Source organism: Mustela nivalis (assembly GCF_964662115.1).
Source record: "Mustela nivalis genome assembly, chromosome: 17".
In the NCBI taxonomy this organism is placed as follows: Eukaryota; Metazoa; Chordata; class Mammalia; order Carnivora; family Mustelidae; genus Mustela; species Mustela nivalis.
This window is the reverse complement of record NC_139036.1, coordinates 5666648-5682376: the sequence shown is the minus strand read 5'-3', so window position 1 is coordinate 5682376 and position 15729 is coordinate 5666648. Positions and strand designations below refer to the sequence as shown.

The window sequence follows — 15729 nt, the reverse complement described above, 5'->3', positions numbered from 1 at the left end:
AGAACCCGTGTTGGGAGGTCCTGTGTTCAGGGAAGTTCAGCTGAGTCTCCCAGAGGTGCTTCAGGGACAGGTGCAGGGTGAGGGACCCTGCAAAGCTGGAAGAAGGCCGTAGGAGGCCAAGTCGGGGGCCTCCAGGAGGCTGAGCCGAGGCACTCTAGGAATCTGAGCCGGGGTGCTCTGGAAATCTGAGTCAGAGGGCTCTGGAATGCTGAGCTCTGGGAGCTGAGTTGGGGACTCCAGGGGGCTAGTTGGGGGGGGGAGGTTCTGGGAGGCTGAGTATGAGAGCCTGTCGCCTGGGCTCTGGGCTGCTCCCTCGGCTCTGACCGCAGCAGGTCCACACTGATCGGGAAAAGGTCTCCTTACGAAGGGAGTGGAATAGGGAGGAGAGAAAGTGCCTGAACACCAGCCCCTCTCTGGCTCTCAGGAGTAGGAGGCCGGCTCCCTCTGCCGGGAGGGAAGGTACACCTGTCTCCATGTGGTCTGGAGAAGTGAGTTCCTCCCGGCCTTGGGCGAGGTTCCCACCACGGCTTCCTAGAGTTCTGAGCCGTGTCCGGACCATCCTTGTCGCCTCAGGCACCTGGCCCGTAGCAGACGTTGAGCAAACAGAACTGACCGAGCTCATCTCATTAAATGGCCCGCACGTGGCCATCACTGTGCTCCGTGCTTGGGGATGAGGAGATGGTGGCTTGGCTTCTGCCCCCAGAAAAATCCCAGTTTGGAAAGTAAGCAGCGTCCGCTCAGGACCTGAGCAAAGTCCCATGAGAAGCCGTGGGTGCCTGGAGGAGGCAGGAGGCCGCCGGCAAAGGGCTCAGAAAGGCTTAGACAACAAGCCCTCCGTCCGTTGGTGTGAATCCTGGGGTCTCACCAGCTAAGGCGACCCCCCAACCCGAGACCTGCTGCGTGGCTCCTTGCACCTTCTCTCCCACGCCGCTGATGCCCCGGGGTCCTGAACGTGTCCCCCCCCCCCCAAAACTGTCCTCAACAGCTGCACAGCGAGGTGGAGAAACCCCTGATGAACTTCCGAGAGAACTTCAAGAAGGACATGAAGAAGTGTGACCACCACATCGCCGACCTCCGCAAGCAGCTGGCCAGCCGCTATGCCGCGGTGGAGAAGGTGGGAGCCTGGGGGGCCGGGCCTGCTGGCAGAGGCCTTTGTCCCCAGGTGGTGGGTTAGGGGTGGGGATGGGGGGGTATGCTAGCCTCCAGCTTCGGGGTGGGGTGTGGGACGGGGGGCACGTCCAGCCCCTGCCCACTGCGGCCATGGAAGGGCCCCTCTGGCCCCAGAATGGGGTGGCGGGTGCCATCATCTGCTCGGCACTGCCGGGGTAAAATGTTCACGAACACGGGGAGAAGAGAGGACCCTTTCCCAGCAAAGGGGAGGCTGGGCTGTGGAACCTGCGGGGCCGTCCCGGCTTGGAGCCCCATATGCCAGCTTCCCTGTGTCGTCCGACCCCAGGCCCGGAAGGCCCTCACGGAGCGGCAGAGAGACCTGGAGATGAAGACCCAGCAGCTGGAGATCAAGCTGAGCAACAAGACGGAGGAGGACATCAAGAAGGCACGGAGGAAGTCCACACAGGCTGGTGAGTGTGGCCACGGGCAGCCCTGCCTCTCCACCCCTCTCCCGGGGCCTCGGAGGCGCAGGAAGTGGGGGTGGGGGGGCTGCAGCTCTGTGTCCAGGCCCTACTGGTGTGGGAGCTGCCCTGGAGCTCAGGAGGTGGAGAAACTCCTCCCCGTACCCAGAACTCAGGCCTCCTGTCCACCCAGCAAGTGAGGCTCCAGGGCTGCCCAGTGGTGATCAGGGGGACTCCTGCCCCTGCCACAGAGTCTGACATTTTGTCCCACAAAAGAACCGGATTTCAGAGTCTCCTGCAAAGATTTCCCCCCCAGTGAGTTGGCTTCTGCTTCCACCTTGTGGTAAAAATTAGCCGATGCACAAGGAAGGGGGTGGATGGCCCGTTAGAACCAGTTAAAAAAAAAAAAAAGACTTAGTACGTATTTCTTCAGAACGTCCAAGTTGACACCAGGACAATGCTGTTTATGGCTTTCTGGGATTAAAGCGCGTGCTGTCATTAGGGTTCGGATCAGATGGTCTCCCTTCTCACCTGAGTTTCTGGTGATCTGGCACGGTTAAACTCATTACAGGACGGAGCAGCCGCCGTCTGGACGGGACGACACGGTGGTGTAGGAATAGTCACAGAGCGGTGTAGTGTAGACTCGACATTTGATGGACAAAGATCTTAACCTGGTGGCGATAACCGGATCCAGAAATAGAAGGCGTAATATACTTAACCGGGGATTGGGAAGGCAGACCCGGGACGGGGAGAGTCTATTTCAATTCGTTCGACTTATTTCATTATTTTAAAAATAAAATTAGGTCGCCGCTTGGCGAAAAATAAAAAAGGTAACCAGCACTTAATATAAAATCTTATCCATTAGGGGATAATCACCATCAACACTTCCTCATGCCTGAATTCTTAAAAAAACGTTTTCTTAATATTTAAATGTAGACTCGTTAGATCAGCTGCTCGTCTATGTCCTGAACTTATATTTTTACCGAGATAGCTTCTGTCACTTGTACATTTATTTACCCATCTGATCCCGTACGTAAGACTTTCTCAGTGGTCGAATGATGTCCACGTACGCTGAGACCAGACCCCCAATTTTTTTTTTTTTTCCATGATTCCCCTGATGGACTCTTCTAGGACTTTGAGATGGTCGGTGGGTGTTTAACGATGTTGTCACTGTAGCTGCGTGTCTGTGAGTCTCGGTCCGTGCAGGTAGAGAGCGTGGATGTGAGTTTCCGGGTCAGAGCGTTGGGTTTGTTTACGTGGCTGGTTCCAAACTGCTTTCTGGAGAGGGGTGTCCACTGTGGGCGTGTAAGGGATGCCCGTCCCCTAAGCTCTGGTCCGCACTGCGTGAGACCAGACTCCGCCATCCTAGCTGTTTGGTGAGAACCACTGTTTCGTTGGTGATGTACGTTCCTTTTTGAGTGAATTTGAGCTTTTCGAAAATCGACTTCTCTGTGTCATCTGTGACTTTTTTCTGTGAACCAAACTGATGAACTTCCGTCCTCTCCTGTGTTTCTTTGATTCTGACGGGTTGATTGACAGTGGTGAATGATGGGTCCGGAAAATTAACCTCCTGTGGTTTGAATTGCAAATATTTTTCCAAGGTTGCCATTTATCTTTATTTTTTCTTTGTATTTCTTTCTTTTCTCTCCCCGCCCTTCCCACCCTGCCTTGGCTTGTTTTCTTCTCAAAATTTTTGGAAGAACGGTCTTTTCCTCTTATTATGCGTTCTGGGTTTTGTGATTTAGAAAGAACTTTTTCAATATATATATATTTCCGATCGCATTTTTTCTTTGGCTCCAGGTTTAAGAAGTAAACGCGTGCATATTTGAGCCGCCGGGTGTTTCTTTGAACTCACACCACTGCTTTTGGCCTTGGTCCTCAAGTTTTGATTTTTTTGGTATGTTTTCATTTCTCTCGTACCCTAGGTATTTTGCTGTCCTTCTCCTAGTCTCAGTAATTAGCTTCTTATTTTCATTTCTCTCACATTCTCCATAATCTCGCCTTTTGCGCTTTCTAGAACATGTCAGCCAAGTTCAGAAGAATGTTACATTTCCGCCGGCCAGGACCCTGCCTAGCAGTAAAGGTTTCTGGTTTTGCTGTTTGTGTCTCAGGTTGTTGTGGGTTAATCAGGTAACACGGTGTCTCAGCTCTACAGTTGGGAGTGACGCTGTGACAGAAGTGACCCATCCTCGTCCTTGGATCTCACTGTGAAAAATTCTGCCTTTCCAAAACCCTATCTGTGTGCCGGGCGCCAGGCCCTCTGCCTCAGGGCATCCACATCCAAGCCCCCAGTCTTCCTGCGGGGGCGGGGGGTATTTCTGTACCCTTCACAGATGGTGACGGTCCTGGAGCGCTGGGACCCAGAATCCCACCATCTCTTCTTCCAAAGACACTGCTTGTCCCCATGTTCCTGGATGGCCCGTCACCGGGAAGACGCCCGCTCTTTTTCCCTGCCTCCGTCCCTCCCTTTCCCCTCCTCCATCCTCTTTCCTGAAGCCTCTGGAAGGGCACACCTCTGGGTCCTAGCGGGGCTGGATTGCGTTTGGTCATCATTGCCCTCACCATAGCTCGTGTTCCTCTTGTGCCAACTCCGCCGGCGTCCGTTGCAAACACTAGACATGTCGTGACTTCTTAATCTTCCCGTCACTCCGTGGACGTACCGCTGCTCTCCCATTGTGTAGGTGGTGAGCCTGAGGCACGTAGGCAGGGTAACTGACTTGTCCACGATCACACAGCTACCAGACAGTGGAGCTGGTAGGACAGCCCCGATATTCCGGGTCCAGAAGCCGTGACCCTAATTCCTTCTGTTCCAAAGGGTACCCTCGGGCTGGCTTCGTAGACAGAAGACACCATCTCCTACAGCTACCCGATTCCAAAGCATGTTCTCAAGATCAGGGTTGATGAAGAGGGCAGTGGGGGTTTGAGTATTGTAGGTTTGTAGAGGGACATGCTGACCGCCCCTCGCCACTGTTGGTCAGGCCTGGGCTCCTGGGCTCCTGGTGGGAGTGTGTTTGCAGTGACGTATGTACTCTCTTCTCTCCAAGTCCGTCCTTCTTGAGGTTAGGGACCCATTCACTGGCGATGGATCAGGACCCCTTGGTTGGGTTCTGTTCCTCAGGCTCATCTCTCAGCGAGCGGGGTGGTTCGTCGGAGGAGGCTTCTGAGCTGGGCCCTGGGTCATGTCGACGTATGTCTCCCTGATTTCTTTCACTTCCATTTCAGGATACACGTGCGCCCCAAGGGATGTGGTTAGAGGTAGAACTTTGAATCCGCGGCAATTACTAGGTTTAGAGCGAATCCGTTAGCTTGGGGCTGGCTCCCGAGTTTTGCCCATTGAGAGCACAGACCGGGATTCCTCCCCGTCTCTGGAACCCCGTGACAATCGGAAAACCAAGGTTCTTGGGGCTGGCACGTGGCGGTCACACTTGCACCTGTTGTACGGTTTGTTTTCTTCCTCATGACAAGATGTTTCACGTGTACCTGCCTTCTGGAAAATAGTGGACCAGCCGTCAAGACTGAAGAGTTCAGTGGGTTTCACATCTCTCTTTTGTGAAATTAAAAAGAGCTCACTCCCTCCCGCCCATCCCCTGTTGCCCAACGTGGCCACTGTCCTGGGCCTGGCGCGTAGCATACCTGTGTGTGTGTGTGTGTGAATGAGCCGCAGACCATCAGACACATTGTTTTGTGTTTTGGAATTACGTTCCGGCACACGTACACACACGTGTGCAACTTCCAGACTCTTCTTTAATGCTTAACTCCTTCTAAGTTGCATATAACATGTTTTAACTGAGAAAGACTCTCCAGTGCCAAATGAAAGTGCCATCTTTAGAGAGGGAAGGATTTCTTGGGTTCATGGTAGGATTGGGGGTTCCTAGGAGCATTCCCCCCCACACACACACATACACTTCACACTTCATCCTGAATTCTTGGTATCTGGGGTCATGCTCAGATGGACACTCATGATCCAGGGGTTTCCCCTTTCCTTCGCTCTCTTCCCCCTTCCTCCACTTCCCGGTGGCCTCCGTGACCTAGGGAGAGGAGAAGGCTTGGAGCATGGATGGGGCAGGGCAGCCATGGTGAGGACAGGACAGAGGGTGATGGTGGCTACTGATCTTTTCCAGGGGATGACCTCATGCGCTGCGTGGACCTCTACAACCAAGCCCAGTCCAAGTGGTTTGAAGAGATGGTGACCACCACGTTGGTGAGTGAACAGAGATGTGAGAGCTTGTCAACGCGGGGCTAGTGCTTAGGATACCCCAGGGGGAATGCTGGTGGGCGTGGGATGGGGCAGAGGTGGCCACAGAAGTGCCCATTAGATCCTCTCCATCACTAAGGTCAAGATCTTGACTCTGGGCCGGTCTGTGGATTCAGATCCTGCTTTGGCACTTCCAGCTGTGTGACCACAGGCCAGGGGTTGGGTCTTATTACTCTTCTTGGGCTATCCCCGGAGGGGTCAGAGTTGACCAAGGATGCCTTCAGCCAAACATACGGTGGAGCCTTTAGGACAAATAGTCAAGTTATAGGAAAAGCGTGACCCTACCCACCCCCGGCAGGGTTGCCCGTCCTAGACAGAGGACACATACGGAGTGAGGTTGGGATAGCTGTTTAGAAGGAATGGGAGTGGAGGCCTCTGATCAAGGAGTGCAGGGAATAGGCATCAGACCCCCTTTTTTGTCTTCCTGAGTATTTTTTTAAAGATGTATTTATTTTAGAGAGAGAGAGAGCGCACGGTGGGGAGAGGCAGTTGTGGGGGGGATCTCAAGCAGACTCCATCCTGTGTGCAGAGCCCGACCTGGGGCTCAGTCCCACAACTCTGAGATCTAGACCTGAGCCGAAACCAGGAGTCAGAACTGACTGGGCAGCGCCCCCCTGCTCCGGGCACCTCCCGAGTATTTCTTATGAAGGGACAGTATCTCATCCTCAGTGTGCTTCTGTTGGGCTGGACGACAAAGTGTGCTTGGCACTTGGGCCAAGTCCACTGCATCGTCCACTGCCCAAAGCCAGCCTCGTCCATCCGGCACAGGAAAGACTAACTCTCTGCGTGCCCAGGTGTCCGCCCCCCGGAGCAGATGAGAGGCCTCCCCCAGGGACCATGACCTAGTCTTCCTCCTGGTTAATCTCCTAATTAAGCCCCCTGCTTTACCCTTCTTCCCAGTTAATCACCTGGGCAGTGACCTACTTGTGCACAGAATAGCAGCCTGATCCCCTAAATTCCAAAGATGCAGAACCATCTAGAAACCGAAGGACAAACCCTCTCTCTTCCATTTGACCGTGGCCGTCTGACTCCTCGCCCACCTGCCTCCCCCACCCCCACATCCCCTGGCCTGGTCTCTAGTCTGCGCTTGAACCGGACAGAGGAGAGAAAGCAGAGGCCCAGGGACAAAGCCCCAAGAGTCCGAGACACAGAATCTCTACATGTGACTCGTGTCCAGCCTGACGGGGAACCGGGGCCAGGGCTGCCCTATGGCAGAATCCAGACCCTGGTTCGAATCCCGCTCCTCCCATAATGCCCTGGGCTTTGGGCAAGTGATGTCACAGATCAGAGGCTCTCTCTTAAAATGACAGAGGACAGTTAAGTAATGCACACGAAGCTCTTAGCACCCACTGCATCCTGCAGAGCAGGAGTCAGGGAAACCACAGCTGCTGCGTCTCCCCTCTCCCCGCCCCCTGGATGCTGGGTGAGTTTAGCCCCCAAGGGTCCCCTGACACCTGTTCGAAGCAGGTGGTGACTTGTGCTGTGTGGCTAGGGTAGGCTGGGACCTGTGTGGGGGGAGGGTCCCCCACCGCTGTGGGCTCAGGCTCAGGGGTGTGTCCCGTCTCTCCCCTCCCCGCCACGCCGGGCAGGAGCTGGAGCGGCTGGAGGTGGAGAGGGTGGAGATGATCCGGCAGCACCTGTGTCAGTACACACAGCTGAGGCACGAGACGGACATGTTCAACCAAAGTGTGAGTCGCCTGTCCAGGGCCAAGACCAGCAGGACCCCTGCGGGAAGGGGTGGGGGAGGGGCGCCGGGCAGGGGCGGGCTAGCAGCCCCTCCAAATGCCTCTGTCCTGACGGTGGGGGGTGGCAGGTGCATGGGCCCGTGGGATGGGCTCACGGACCATCCTGGGCACCTGCGTGGGTCATCCCACACGTCAGCTGTCAGCCCAAGGACAGAGAAGGCCGTGACAGTTAAAAGAGCTGAGACCTTATCGCCTCCCCTGGCAAATTTCTTGCCAAAAAATAAATAATCCAGAAACGTTCCAATTCCCTGAAGCTAAGGTTCCATCGGCCCTGTTCTGGGATGTTCAGGTGGGGACAGGTGGAGGGGGTGGTCCCGGACCTGGAGCCCTGGGGCCCCCTGCCTAGTCATGCAGGCCCTCGGGCCCAAGGCAGAGTGCAGTGAACGAGACGCAGCATGGGGACGAGAGCCCCGGGGTTCTCCGCTCTCACACCCCTGTGCACCGCCGAACCTTGCAGGGGTCTTTGCTGTCCCCGGCATGGCCGCAGGCTCTGACTGTGACCCCTTCTCCGTCCCTTGCAGACAGTAGAGCCTGTGGACCAGCTGCTTCGAAAAGTGGATCCAGCCAAAGACAGGGAGCTGTGGGTCCGAGAGCACAAGACAGGCAACATCCGCCCCGTGGACATGGAGATTTAGATGGGCACGCACGGCCCCGGGGGGTCCTGCCAAGGAGAGGGGCTGGGGGTCCCATGGAGAGGAGGTGGCCGTGCCCGCCACGGGGCCCGCTGCCGAGTACACCTGCCCTCCCACCCACTGTCCTGGTCCTGGTCCTGGTCTGCCGAGCCGGGGTGATTCCAGAAGGGAGGCCCTGCTGGGAGCGGCCAGTGCGCCCAGGCCGAGAAGACGGATCCACAGCCCCGCCCTTGTCCCCAAGGCGGAAGCCCCCCGACTCCTGCGCTATGTTTGCTGCACCAGGGACACACTGAGGCTGGAGCTTGGTGGTCCCTGCCGAGCCCCGCAGGGGTCACCTCCCCACCCAGAGCCAGCCGTGTCACCCACGTGTGCCCCTGGAAGCCCCGAGGCCCTCTGTCTAGCTGGTCCCCTGTGTCCTGGGCTTTGGATGGTCGTGGGGGAAGGGTCCCTGTCTCCAACCAAGTATCACGATCAGAATTGTCGCAGGAAGGCACGGCTCAGCTCAACAGCCCCCCCACACCCAGAATTCTTTGCAGCCCAGCCCACCCTCTTCTATTTTTTTTTTTTTTTTTTTTCCTGTCGCCTTCTGGGAGCTCACTTCCTGGCTCTTGGCCCCTTTTCCATCATCTGGGGTCTTGGGATTAAGGCCTGGCCCCTCTCCGCGCAGACGGACCCTGCCTGGAGAGGTCGGGCTGGCACTACCTCATTCAGCACAAGTCGGAGTGTTGAGTCACGTCTCACGCTAGGTCAGGCATCTCCTGTGAAGTCTCCCGGCTGGAGACCCCATTCCATCCCACACTTCCCTGCTTCCTCAGGGAGGCTCCCGCTGCCCACCCCTGCCCCCGTCCCAGGCTCCTCACGGGGCTGGCCCAGTCCCCTGTGGGAGACAGGTTGGGATGGCTCTCGGTCACCCCTGCCCATCCCCCACAGAGAGCTCCATCTGCTTGTGTTTGGAGCGGGGGCGGGGGGGTTCCCCGTGTGGCTTTCTCTCCCTGGTGGGCATGGCACAGGGAGGACAGGCTCTCACGGTCTCCACGGGGTGTCCCCTTCCAAGCCAGTGTCCTGCCACCCCAGCCTCATGTTGTCCTGCACGTTCCGGAGCCCCGCACGGAGCCCTGCTTGGTGCTGGTACCGCCTTCCCCTTTCCCCACCTCCTCATTCCTGGGAAACGCGGATCTGGGCGGGACATGAGAAGCATTCAGGACACCGCTCATCCGTCCCTCCCTTTATAGAAACACAGCAAACCCCGCTCTCCACCATGTCCAACCCTGAGAATCCACACCAAGGGACCTGAAGAAGTGGTGACACTCCAGTGTCCACCCACACCTCACACCCCGAAGGTGGTCACTTGGCCAGCAGGGGACAGATGGTAGCCGAGAACCCACGCCCTGAGAACCCATCCTTCTTCACTCATCTTTCCCCTGGAGGACTTTGGACGTCCAGCACCCATACGCCCCCTCCAAGGGTAGGGTCCTAAGAGCACAACTTCTGGGTCCCTCGGTCTTCATGCCAGGAGTTGATGATTCACTCATCTGGAGTCTTTTGTCACCTCGTTCTTTCTCTGAGACAGAATTGGGCTCTCACAGTTTAGAAAGATGCCCAGTATCCTAGAGTAAGCCACGCTTTGTCGCTTGTCCTGGTGAACCATCCCAACCAAGAAGGTCAGTGTGGAGGTTGGATCTGTCCCTGACAGGAAGGACCGCTCCTTCGGGATTGGGGGTTGGGCCATGACACCAGCAACTGATTTTAGGATGTTCTGTCTTGGTTTGTCTATGAACAGTGGGTGCTGGTAGGAATTGCCTTGTGACCGAGTGGACGAATTTGTGGGTGATTTTCAAGTGCTCAAAGCCAATAGCCTTGTTACTAACATAGATATTTTGAGTGTGATACGGCTCATTGGTTTTTTATTTTTTCTCACTCCCTTGCGAGGATTCCCGAGTCTTCTGGTCCTCCCTGAGACAGGGGGGAGGGGGCTCTCTTGCCTCTCCAGGGGAACCTGAATTGGCCCAGTGTGGGTTTTCTGAAGTCGTTCTTCCCCGCCTCCTAAACCCCATCCCCCCACCCCGAGCTCATTAGCCTCCTCACATTATTTTCTTTTTTCTCTGTGCTCCTTCCTTCATCAAAGAGCTTAGTGAGCTCTGGGGACAACACAGGGCAGGGGAAAGCCCAGCCAGCATCTCTCCTTTCTGCATAGACGTATGTTTTCTCCGGGAGTCTGGCAGGTCAGTAACCTTGACCTTCATGTACGAGCGTTCTTTGCAAAGTTGCGGTTTCTAGGGATTCTCTCTGTTGGGCTGGTAGACCTGCATTCATTTGTTCGTCCACTGAGCAGATACTGGAGTCAAGCCAGGCATCCTGTGGGCACAGAACTGTAGCTACATGCAGGACACACGCTCTTTCCCCGTCTCCTCTGTTCTCTGTGGAGGCAGGGGCTCTCTAGATCTCTCTGTGGAATGGGAGCATGGCACCCCTTCCACGTTTAACCCCCTCGGAGCCTGTCATCCTAACACGAACCACCACCGGGTGGTGTTTCCTGGCTGGGTGGAAGGTGGACCCTAAGGATGGAATCCCTTGTCTCTCACAGCCTGGACGCAACTCCGATCTCAGATTTCTCTCGTTTCTTTTAAATAACTCTCCTCACTTGACAGGAAAGAACGAAGCCCAGGGATGCCCCATGAACCCAGGGAGTGAGGAGCAGGGTCTGTTAACGGGGCTCCCACTCTGGGTGAACCAAGACGAGGCTGAGGTCTAGAACATCCCAGGGCTCCGGAGTAGCCCTCTAACCAGTTCCTTTATTCTTGTCAATGTCGGTGTTCAGGATAGAAGAGCGTGTGGCCGGGCTTGTGCTGAGTGTCTGGAATATTCCGGGCACATCCGTGGTCCTCTAAGAACAAGTGAGCCCTTTCTTCCTGCCTCCTATAAGACATGATTGCATTTGATTTTGGGTGGGGGGGAAATCTCTAAGATAAATGGTGTTCAAAATGCGTTGGTTGGCGCAACAACCTCCGGGCAAAGCCATTTGTTCCTTCCATCACTCTTGATCAGTCTTGCCAAGCCCTGGACGACCGGACCACGAGGCCAGCTGCCCGTGGGACCACCTTGGGCCTTCTTTGTGTCCCCCACCTAGTGCCTGTCGGGCCAGGAGGATCTCTGCCCAAGGAGGCGCTTCTCCCTGGGGCTGGTTCATGACCGGAGCGAGCAAAAAAACAAGTGTCCATGCTCCCAAACCAGTGGGGAGGACGGCTGTTTCTCTTCCCTTTGTGAAAACCAATCAATTACTAGCTTAGTGGATGGGTACGAAAGAATTTTGGCGGAACCAAAGTCCCTTCTTGGAAATACAAGCCATAAACTTCAAAGGACGTCTAAGACTTTGGCTTGTTGATGTGATTTTACTTCCAGCCGTGAGTGGCCTTGACAGGGAGAGTTTAAACAGGATTCTTCAGACCCGCTGATGGTTAGGTAGGTAGGGAAAGCACTTGAGGCGTGTTAAGTGGGGCACAGACCAGCGTATCCCCTGAATCCTTCCGCCCCTCCCAGACCTACCACCTTGGTTTTTTTGGTTTTGTTTTGTTTTTCAGATTGAGCTTTTTAAACATACAGTATTAAAGTTTACTGACCTAGGGTGGAATGCGCCCTACTGTATAGGGTTCCGTGAATTTTGACAACCCTGCAGTCTTACAGCCACCACTGAAATCATCATCCTGTTTCTCTCACGCCTGAAAATTCCCTCCAGCTCCTTTAAGAGCTGATCATCCACACCTGCTCCCCTTCCTGCCCCCCACCGGCGGCCCCCAGTGGATGGTCAGACCCTATGGGGTTGCCTTTTCTAGAATGTCCTATGAAAGGAGCCCCTGATGTAGCCGTGGAGTCTGGCTGCTTTCCCTTGGCTTCATGCTTCGGGTCACCCATGTTGTGTGCGTCCCTAGCACGTCCCATGTCTCGTGGAATCGCACGCTGTCACACGGGTGAACCACGGGCTTCCTCGCTTGTGAAATGCGTTGTTTGGCTTAGAGGCCCCGGACCTGGGGTCCTCCGCTTGTTTGCACGGCTGCTCCCTGTGCTTCCCAAGGCTCCTCCAATGCCAGCCGTGCCCGCCATCATTCTTGGAGCTCACACTTGCCCTCGTGGTTCATTATAGGTTTTTGTGCGGAAAAGGGCTGGGGGGCTGGGGGAGGGGTGCCTCCCACTTCTGCTGCATCCCAAAGCTTGCACCTTGGCTGGTAGATCCATGCACTCCTGGGGAGGGAGGGGGGCTCGCTTCAGCTCACACGGCCTTCGACTTCTACTGAGCCTCATGAGGGGGGCGTGGAAGGTGAATGGACAGAGTGCGGGTGGAAACACAGAGGGCAACCTTGGGCTGGCCGTGACCTCTCCCCGGATCTCTGTTCCTCCATCAGCAGGCCGCAGCTGTGCCTTCTGGTGTCCCCAGTCTCCTCCAGCTACTGCTCTCCCTCCTCCCCTTCTCATTTCTCCAGGTCTGTACCCAACACTATCATGCCTGTCCTGAGCCCCATCAGCATGCTTGTGCATGGTGATGTCTGAAGTCCTCCCTAGAGGGATCCCCTGGTGCTTCTCTCGTTTAGACATGAATGGAGCTAAAATTAAGAGTTTCCCAAGCTGTTGAGAATGAGGGAGTTCTGCCTAGGGCCCTGAAAGGAACACTTGTACGTCATTACCTTCGGGGTCTCCCCGCCAACCCCGATCTTAGATCTCATGTCCTGAGGTCTATTTCCAAGGACCAAGGCAAGCAGGATGGAGACAAAGCCTCTTCCCGTGAGCTGCTTGGCACTGCTGGACCCTTGCTGAGGTGGTCACACCGAGCCAAGCCTGTGCCTGCAGCCCCCGGGACGGGGAGGGAGCGGCAGATAGTGCCAGAGACGAGCCCAAACCCAGCCAACCGGGCAGGCAAGGAGCATGATCTCCCCACCGCCAGGTGACAACTCCTCCCAATCGGGTCTCGATGGTGCCCTGCTAGAGGAGAGGTGAGCCCTTGGAGGCAACCAGGTAGCCCTCCGAGCCAACGGAAGACATTCCTGGGGCCAGGCCAGGAGGGGAGGGGTGGGCCGTGGAGCCCAAGTCTGCGGGACCCCGTTCTCGGGCACATCTGAGTTGAGTTTTGCCAGGGATGATTCTTGGCCCCCGCCCCCATGGGAGTATTGCTTCTGTCTGGCCTGTTCCTGAAGGTGAAGGACCCCCCACCTGCTGCAGCAGGTCTGGGTGAGAATGAGGTGACAGGAACGGATGTTTTGTTTTTCCTAACCCTTTTGATGCTGGGGCTTAGAAAGGAGTCCTTGTTGGGAGGTGCCTCTGAGGGGGCTGGGGGCGTCTTTGGGTCTTTCTTTGGGTGTGGTTTGGGGGACGCTGATCCCTTGTGTTGGAGGGGCAGTCCTAACAGGATAGCAGTAGTGGGTCTCCAGAGGGTCTGGGCACACAGGTGCCATCATGGGGATGGAGAGGGAAAGCATTCGGCGCCAGGTTGAGAGCACTGGACTGTCCCCGGTCCACCACCTCGTGGGTCCTGTAACCCAAACTAAAGTCACATTCCCTCCTGGGACCTCCTTACTCCCTCTGTCTGTCAAGTAAGCGGAGACACGCCCTTTCCAGCATCACACGCAGCAGACCAGCTGCTGGGAGCTGTGGTCTCCAGGCAGCCATCTGGACCCAGGAACAGACATTCAAAGGGACACCAGCCACCCTTGGCGACTGGGTCCCAAATTTGCATCTCTTCCCTTCCCTGAGGAAGGAGATGATAGCGGGGTGGGGTAGGAGGGTCGGGGGGCAGTCAGTCCTTTCACAGACGAGCACATCAGCAAACCCTACGACAGTGGGATTTTCTAACAAAATAAACTTGCTTATTTGGTCTGTTTTCTGTAACTTTTGCTAAATACTTTATACATTTTTAATGTTAAAAAAGCCGTGTCTCCTGCCAGCATTCCTCATCCCGGTATGAATGTGTTTACTCCACATTGTATATCTTTCCACCCTCTGGCTGCCTAGATCAGTAAATAAAATTGATGTACTATAATTTATAAGTAACACTGTTGAAACTCTGATCCCTATAGAGGCTGTAACCTGCCCATCCCCCTCTCCCCCCACCCCTACCTCCCGTAACAGCATTTGTGTGTATTAATGCTAAAGAATTAAATGTTTAAAGGGTTTAAATTTTGAAGGCGTTCGCTATATATACTTGTTTTGCATTATTCTAAAGGGTTTTCAGGAAGTGAGATGCTCTCTCATTCCCCCCCCCCCCCCGCCGACTTTGGCTCTGTGTGTACACTCAAGATGGTTAGACTCATCCCATGTAAAATAAACTGTCCGGAGACACTGGGTCCTGCTGGGTGACCCTCCTTCCTGGAGGGACTGTCACCCTCTCCTTTGTATAAATGGTCTCAGCAGTCCTCCAGGCTCCCAGGGGTGGCGATAATTTTGTGCCTGATGTCTTAGCTGAGGGCGTCTGGATGTGGACCCCACCCCCACCCACCCACTGAGATGGGCACCGTGCTGCTAGACCCACAATATCTGGCCCCTCTTGGCCCCCTCCCCTTGGCGACTTCTGTCCCTGTGGGCGGACGGGGATCCTGGCGGTTCCCTCTTTCCCCATCCGACCATCCATCCATCCATTTATCCATCCATTCTTGCAACAATTAAGCACCTACTACATGCCATACATGCCTTTAGGTAGTGTGAACACGTCAGTGAGTGGACCAGATAAAGAGCCCCACTCTCCTGAAGGTAGGTGGCTTTCTAGCAGGGAGAGAGTCCCTGCTAGAAAGTCCACAGAGTAACTAATCCAGCCTGGGTTAGGGAGAAAGAAGGACCGGGCAGGGTATAAGTACGGGTGGACCCTGGATAAGATGCATTAAGTAGGGTGGGTAGGGACAGCCTCGTTCGCAAGGTGACGTTTGCTCAAAGGCAAGGGGACCTGGGGTGGGGGCTGGGGGGAGGCCAGGAGGTAGCTGCAGGAAGAATGTTCCAGGCAGGACATGGCTGGGTTATAGGCAGTGGGGGTGGGGGAGGGACACCTACTGGGTTGGGGGCAGCGAGGCCATAGAGGAGGGATGGTGGGGGTGGGGGAAGCGGGCCCTTGAACGGCTTTCACGCTGGGGGGTCCAAGCCAAGGAGCATGGGGCCTGACTTCATGGCTGGAGGGCTGGCTGCAGGACTGCTGGGGACAAGGCAGAAGCAGGCAGGCAAAGAAGCTGGTCCGAGAGGGGACAATGGTGCCCACAGGTCACGATCACAGAGGAAGAGGGGGCGGTTCAGGGTCTGAATGCGCTCTGAAGGTAGCCCCAACATCTCGACAGATTGGGGTGGGGCGTGACAGGGGGTACCGAGGATGACTCAGGATTTCCGCCCAAGCCACCGACAGGATGGACTGCCGTTTCCTGCAACGGGAGGACCGTGGGAGGAGTGTGCCTTCCCATTCTCCGCCACCCACCCACCCTCCTGTACCCCCTTTCCCGGCTCAGTGCTTACTGGGGTTCAGGCTCTGGTTCCAGGCCATGGGAGGAAGGGCAGTCTTGTCC

General features: G+C 55.7%; 1 protein-coding gene across 7 annotated transcripts in view; it reads left to right on the top strand.

The window, feature by feature from the left end:
• The window catches only part of GAS7 (growth arrest specific 7), a 203053-nt gene extending 188688 nt beyond the window's left edge, over nt 1-14365 (top strand). For all 7 annotated transcript variants that reach the window (XM_082708220.1, XM_082708225.1, XM_082708222.1 and 4 more), the window contains 5 exons: nt 986-1114; nt 1457-1580; nt 5693-5772; nt 7416-7514; nt 8093-14365. In XM_082708220.1, the coding sequence (XP_082564346.1) occupies nt 986-1114; nt 1457-1580; nt 5693-5772; nt 7416-7514; nt 8093-8206 (546 nt within the window). In that variant the 3' untranslated portion in view covers nt 8207-14365. The remainder of the gene's footprint in view (nt 1-985; nt 1115-1456; nt 1581-5692; nt 5773-7415; nt 7515-8092) is intronic.
• The last annotated feature ends 1364 nt before the right edge of the window (nt 14366-15729 follow it).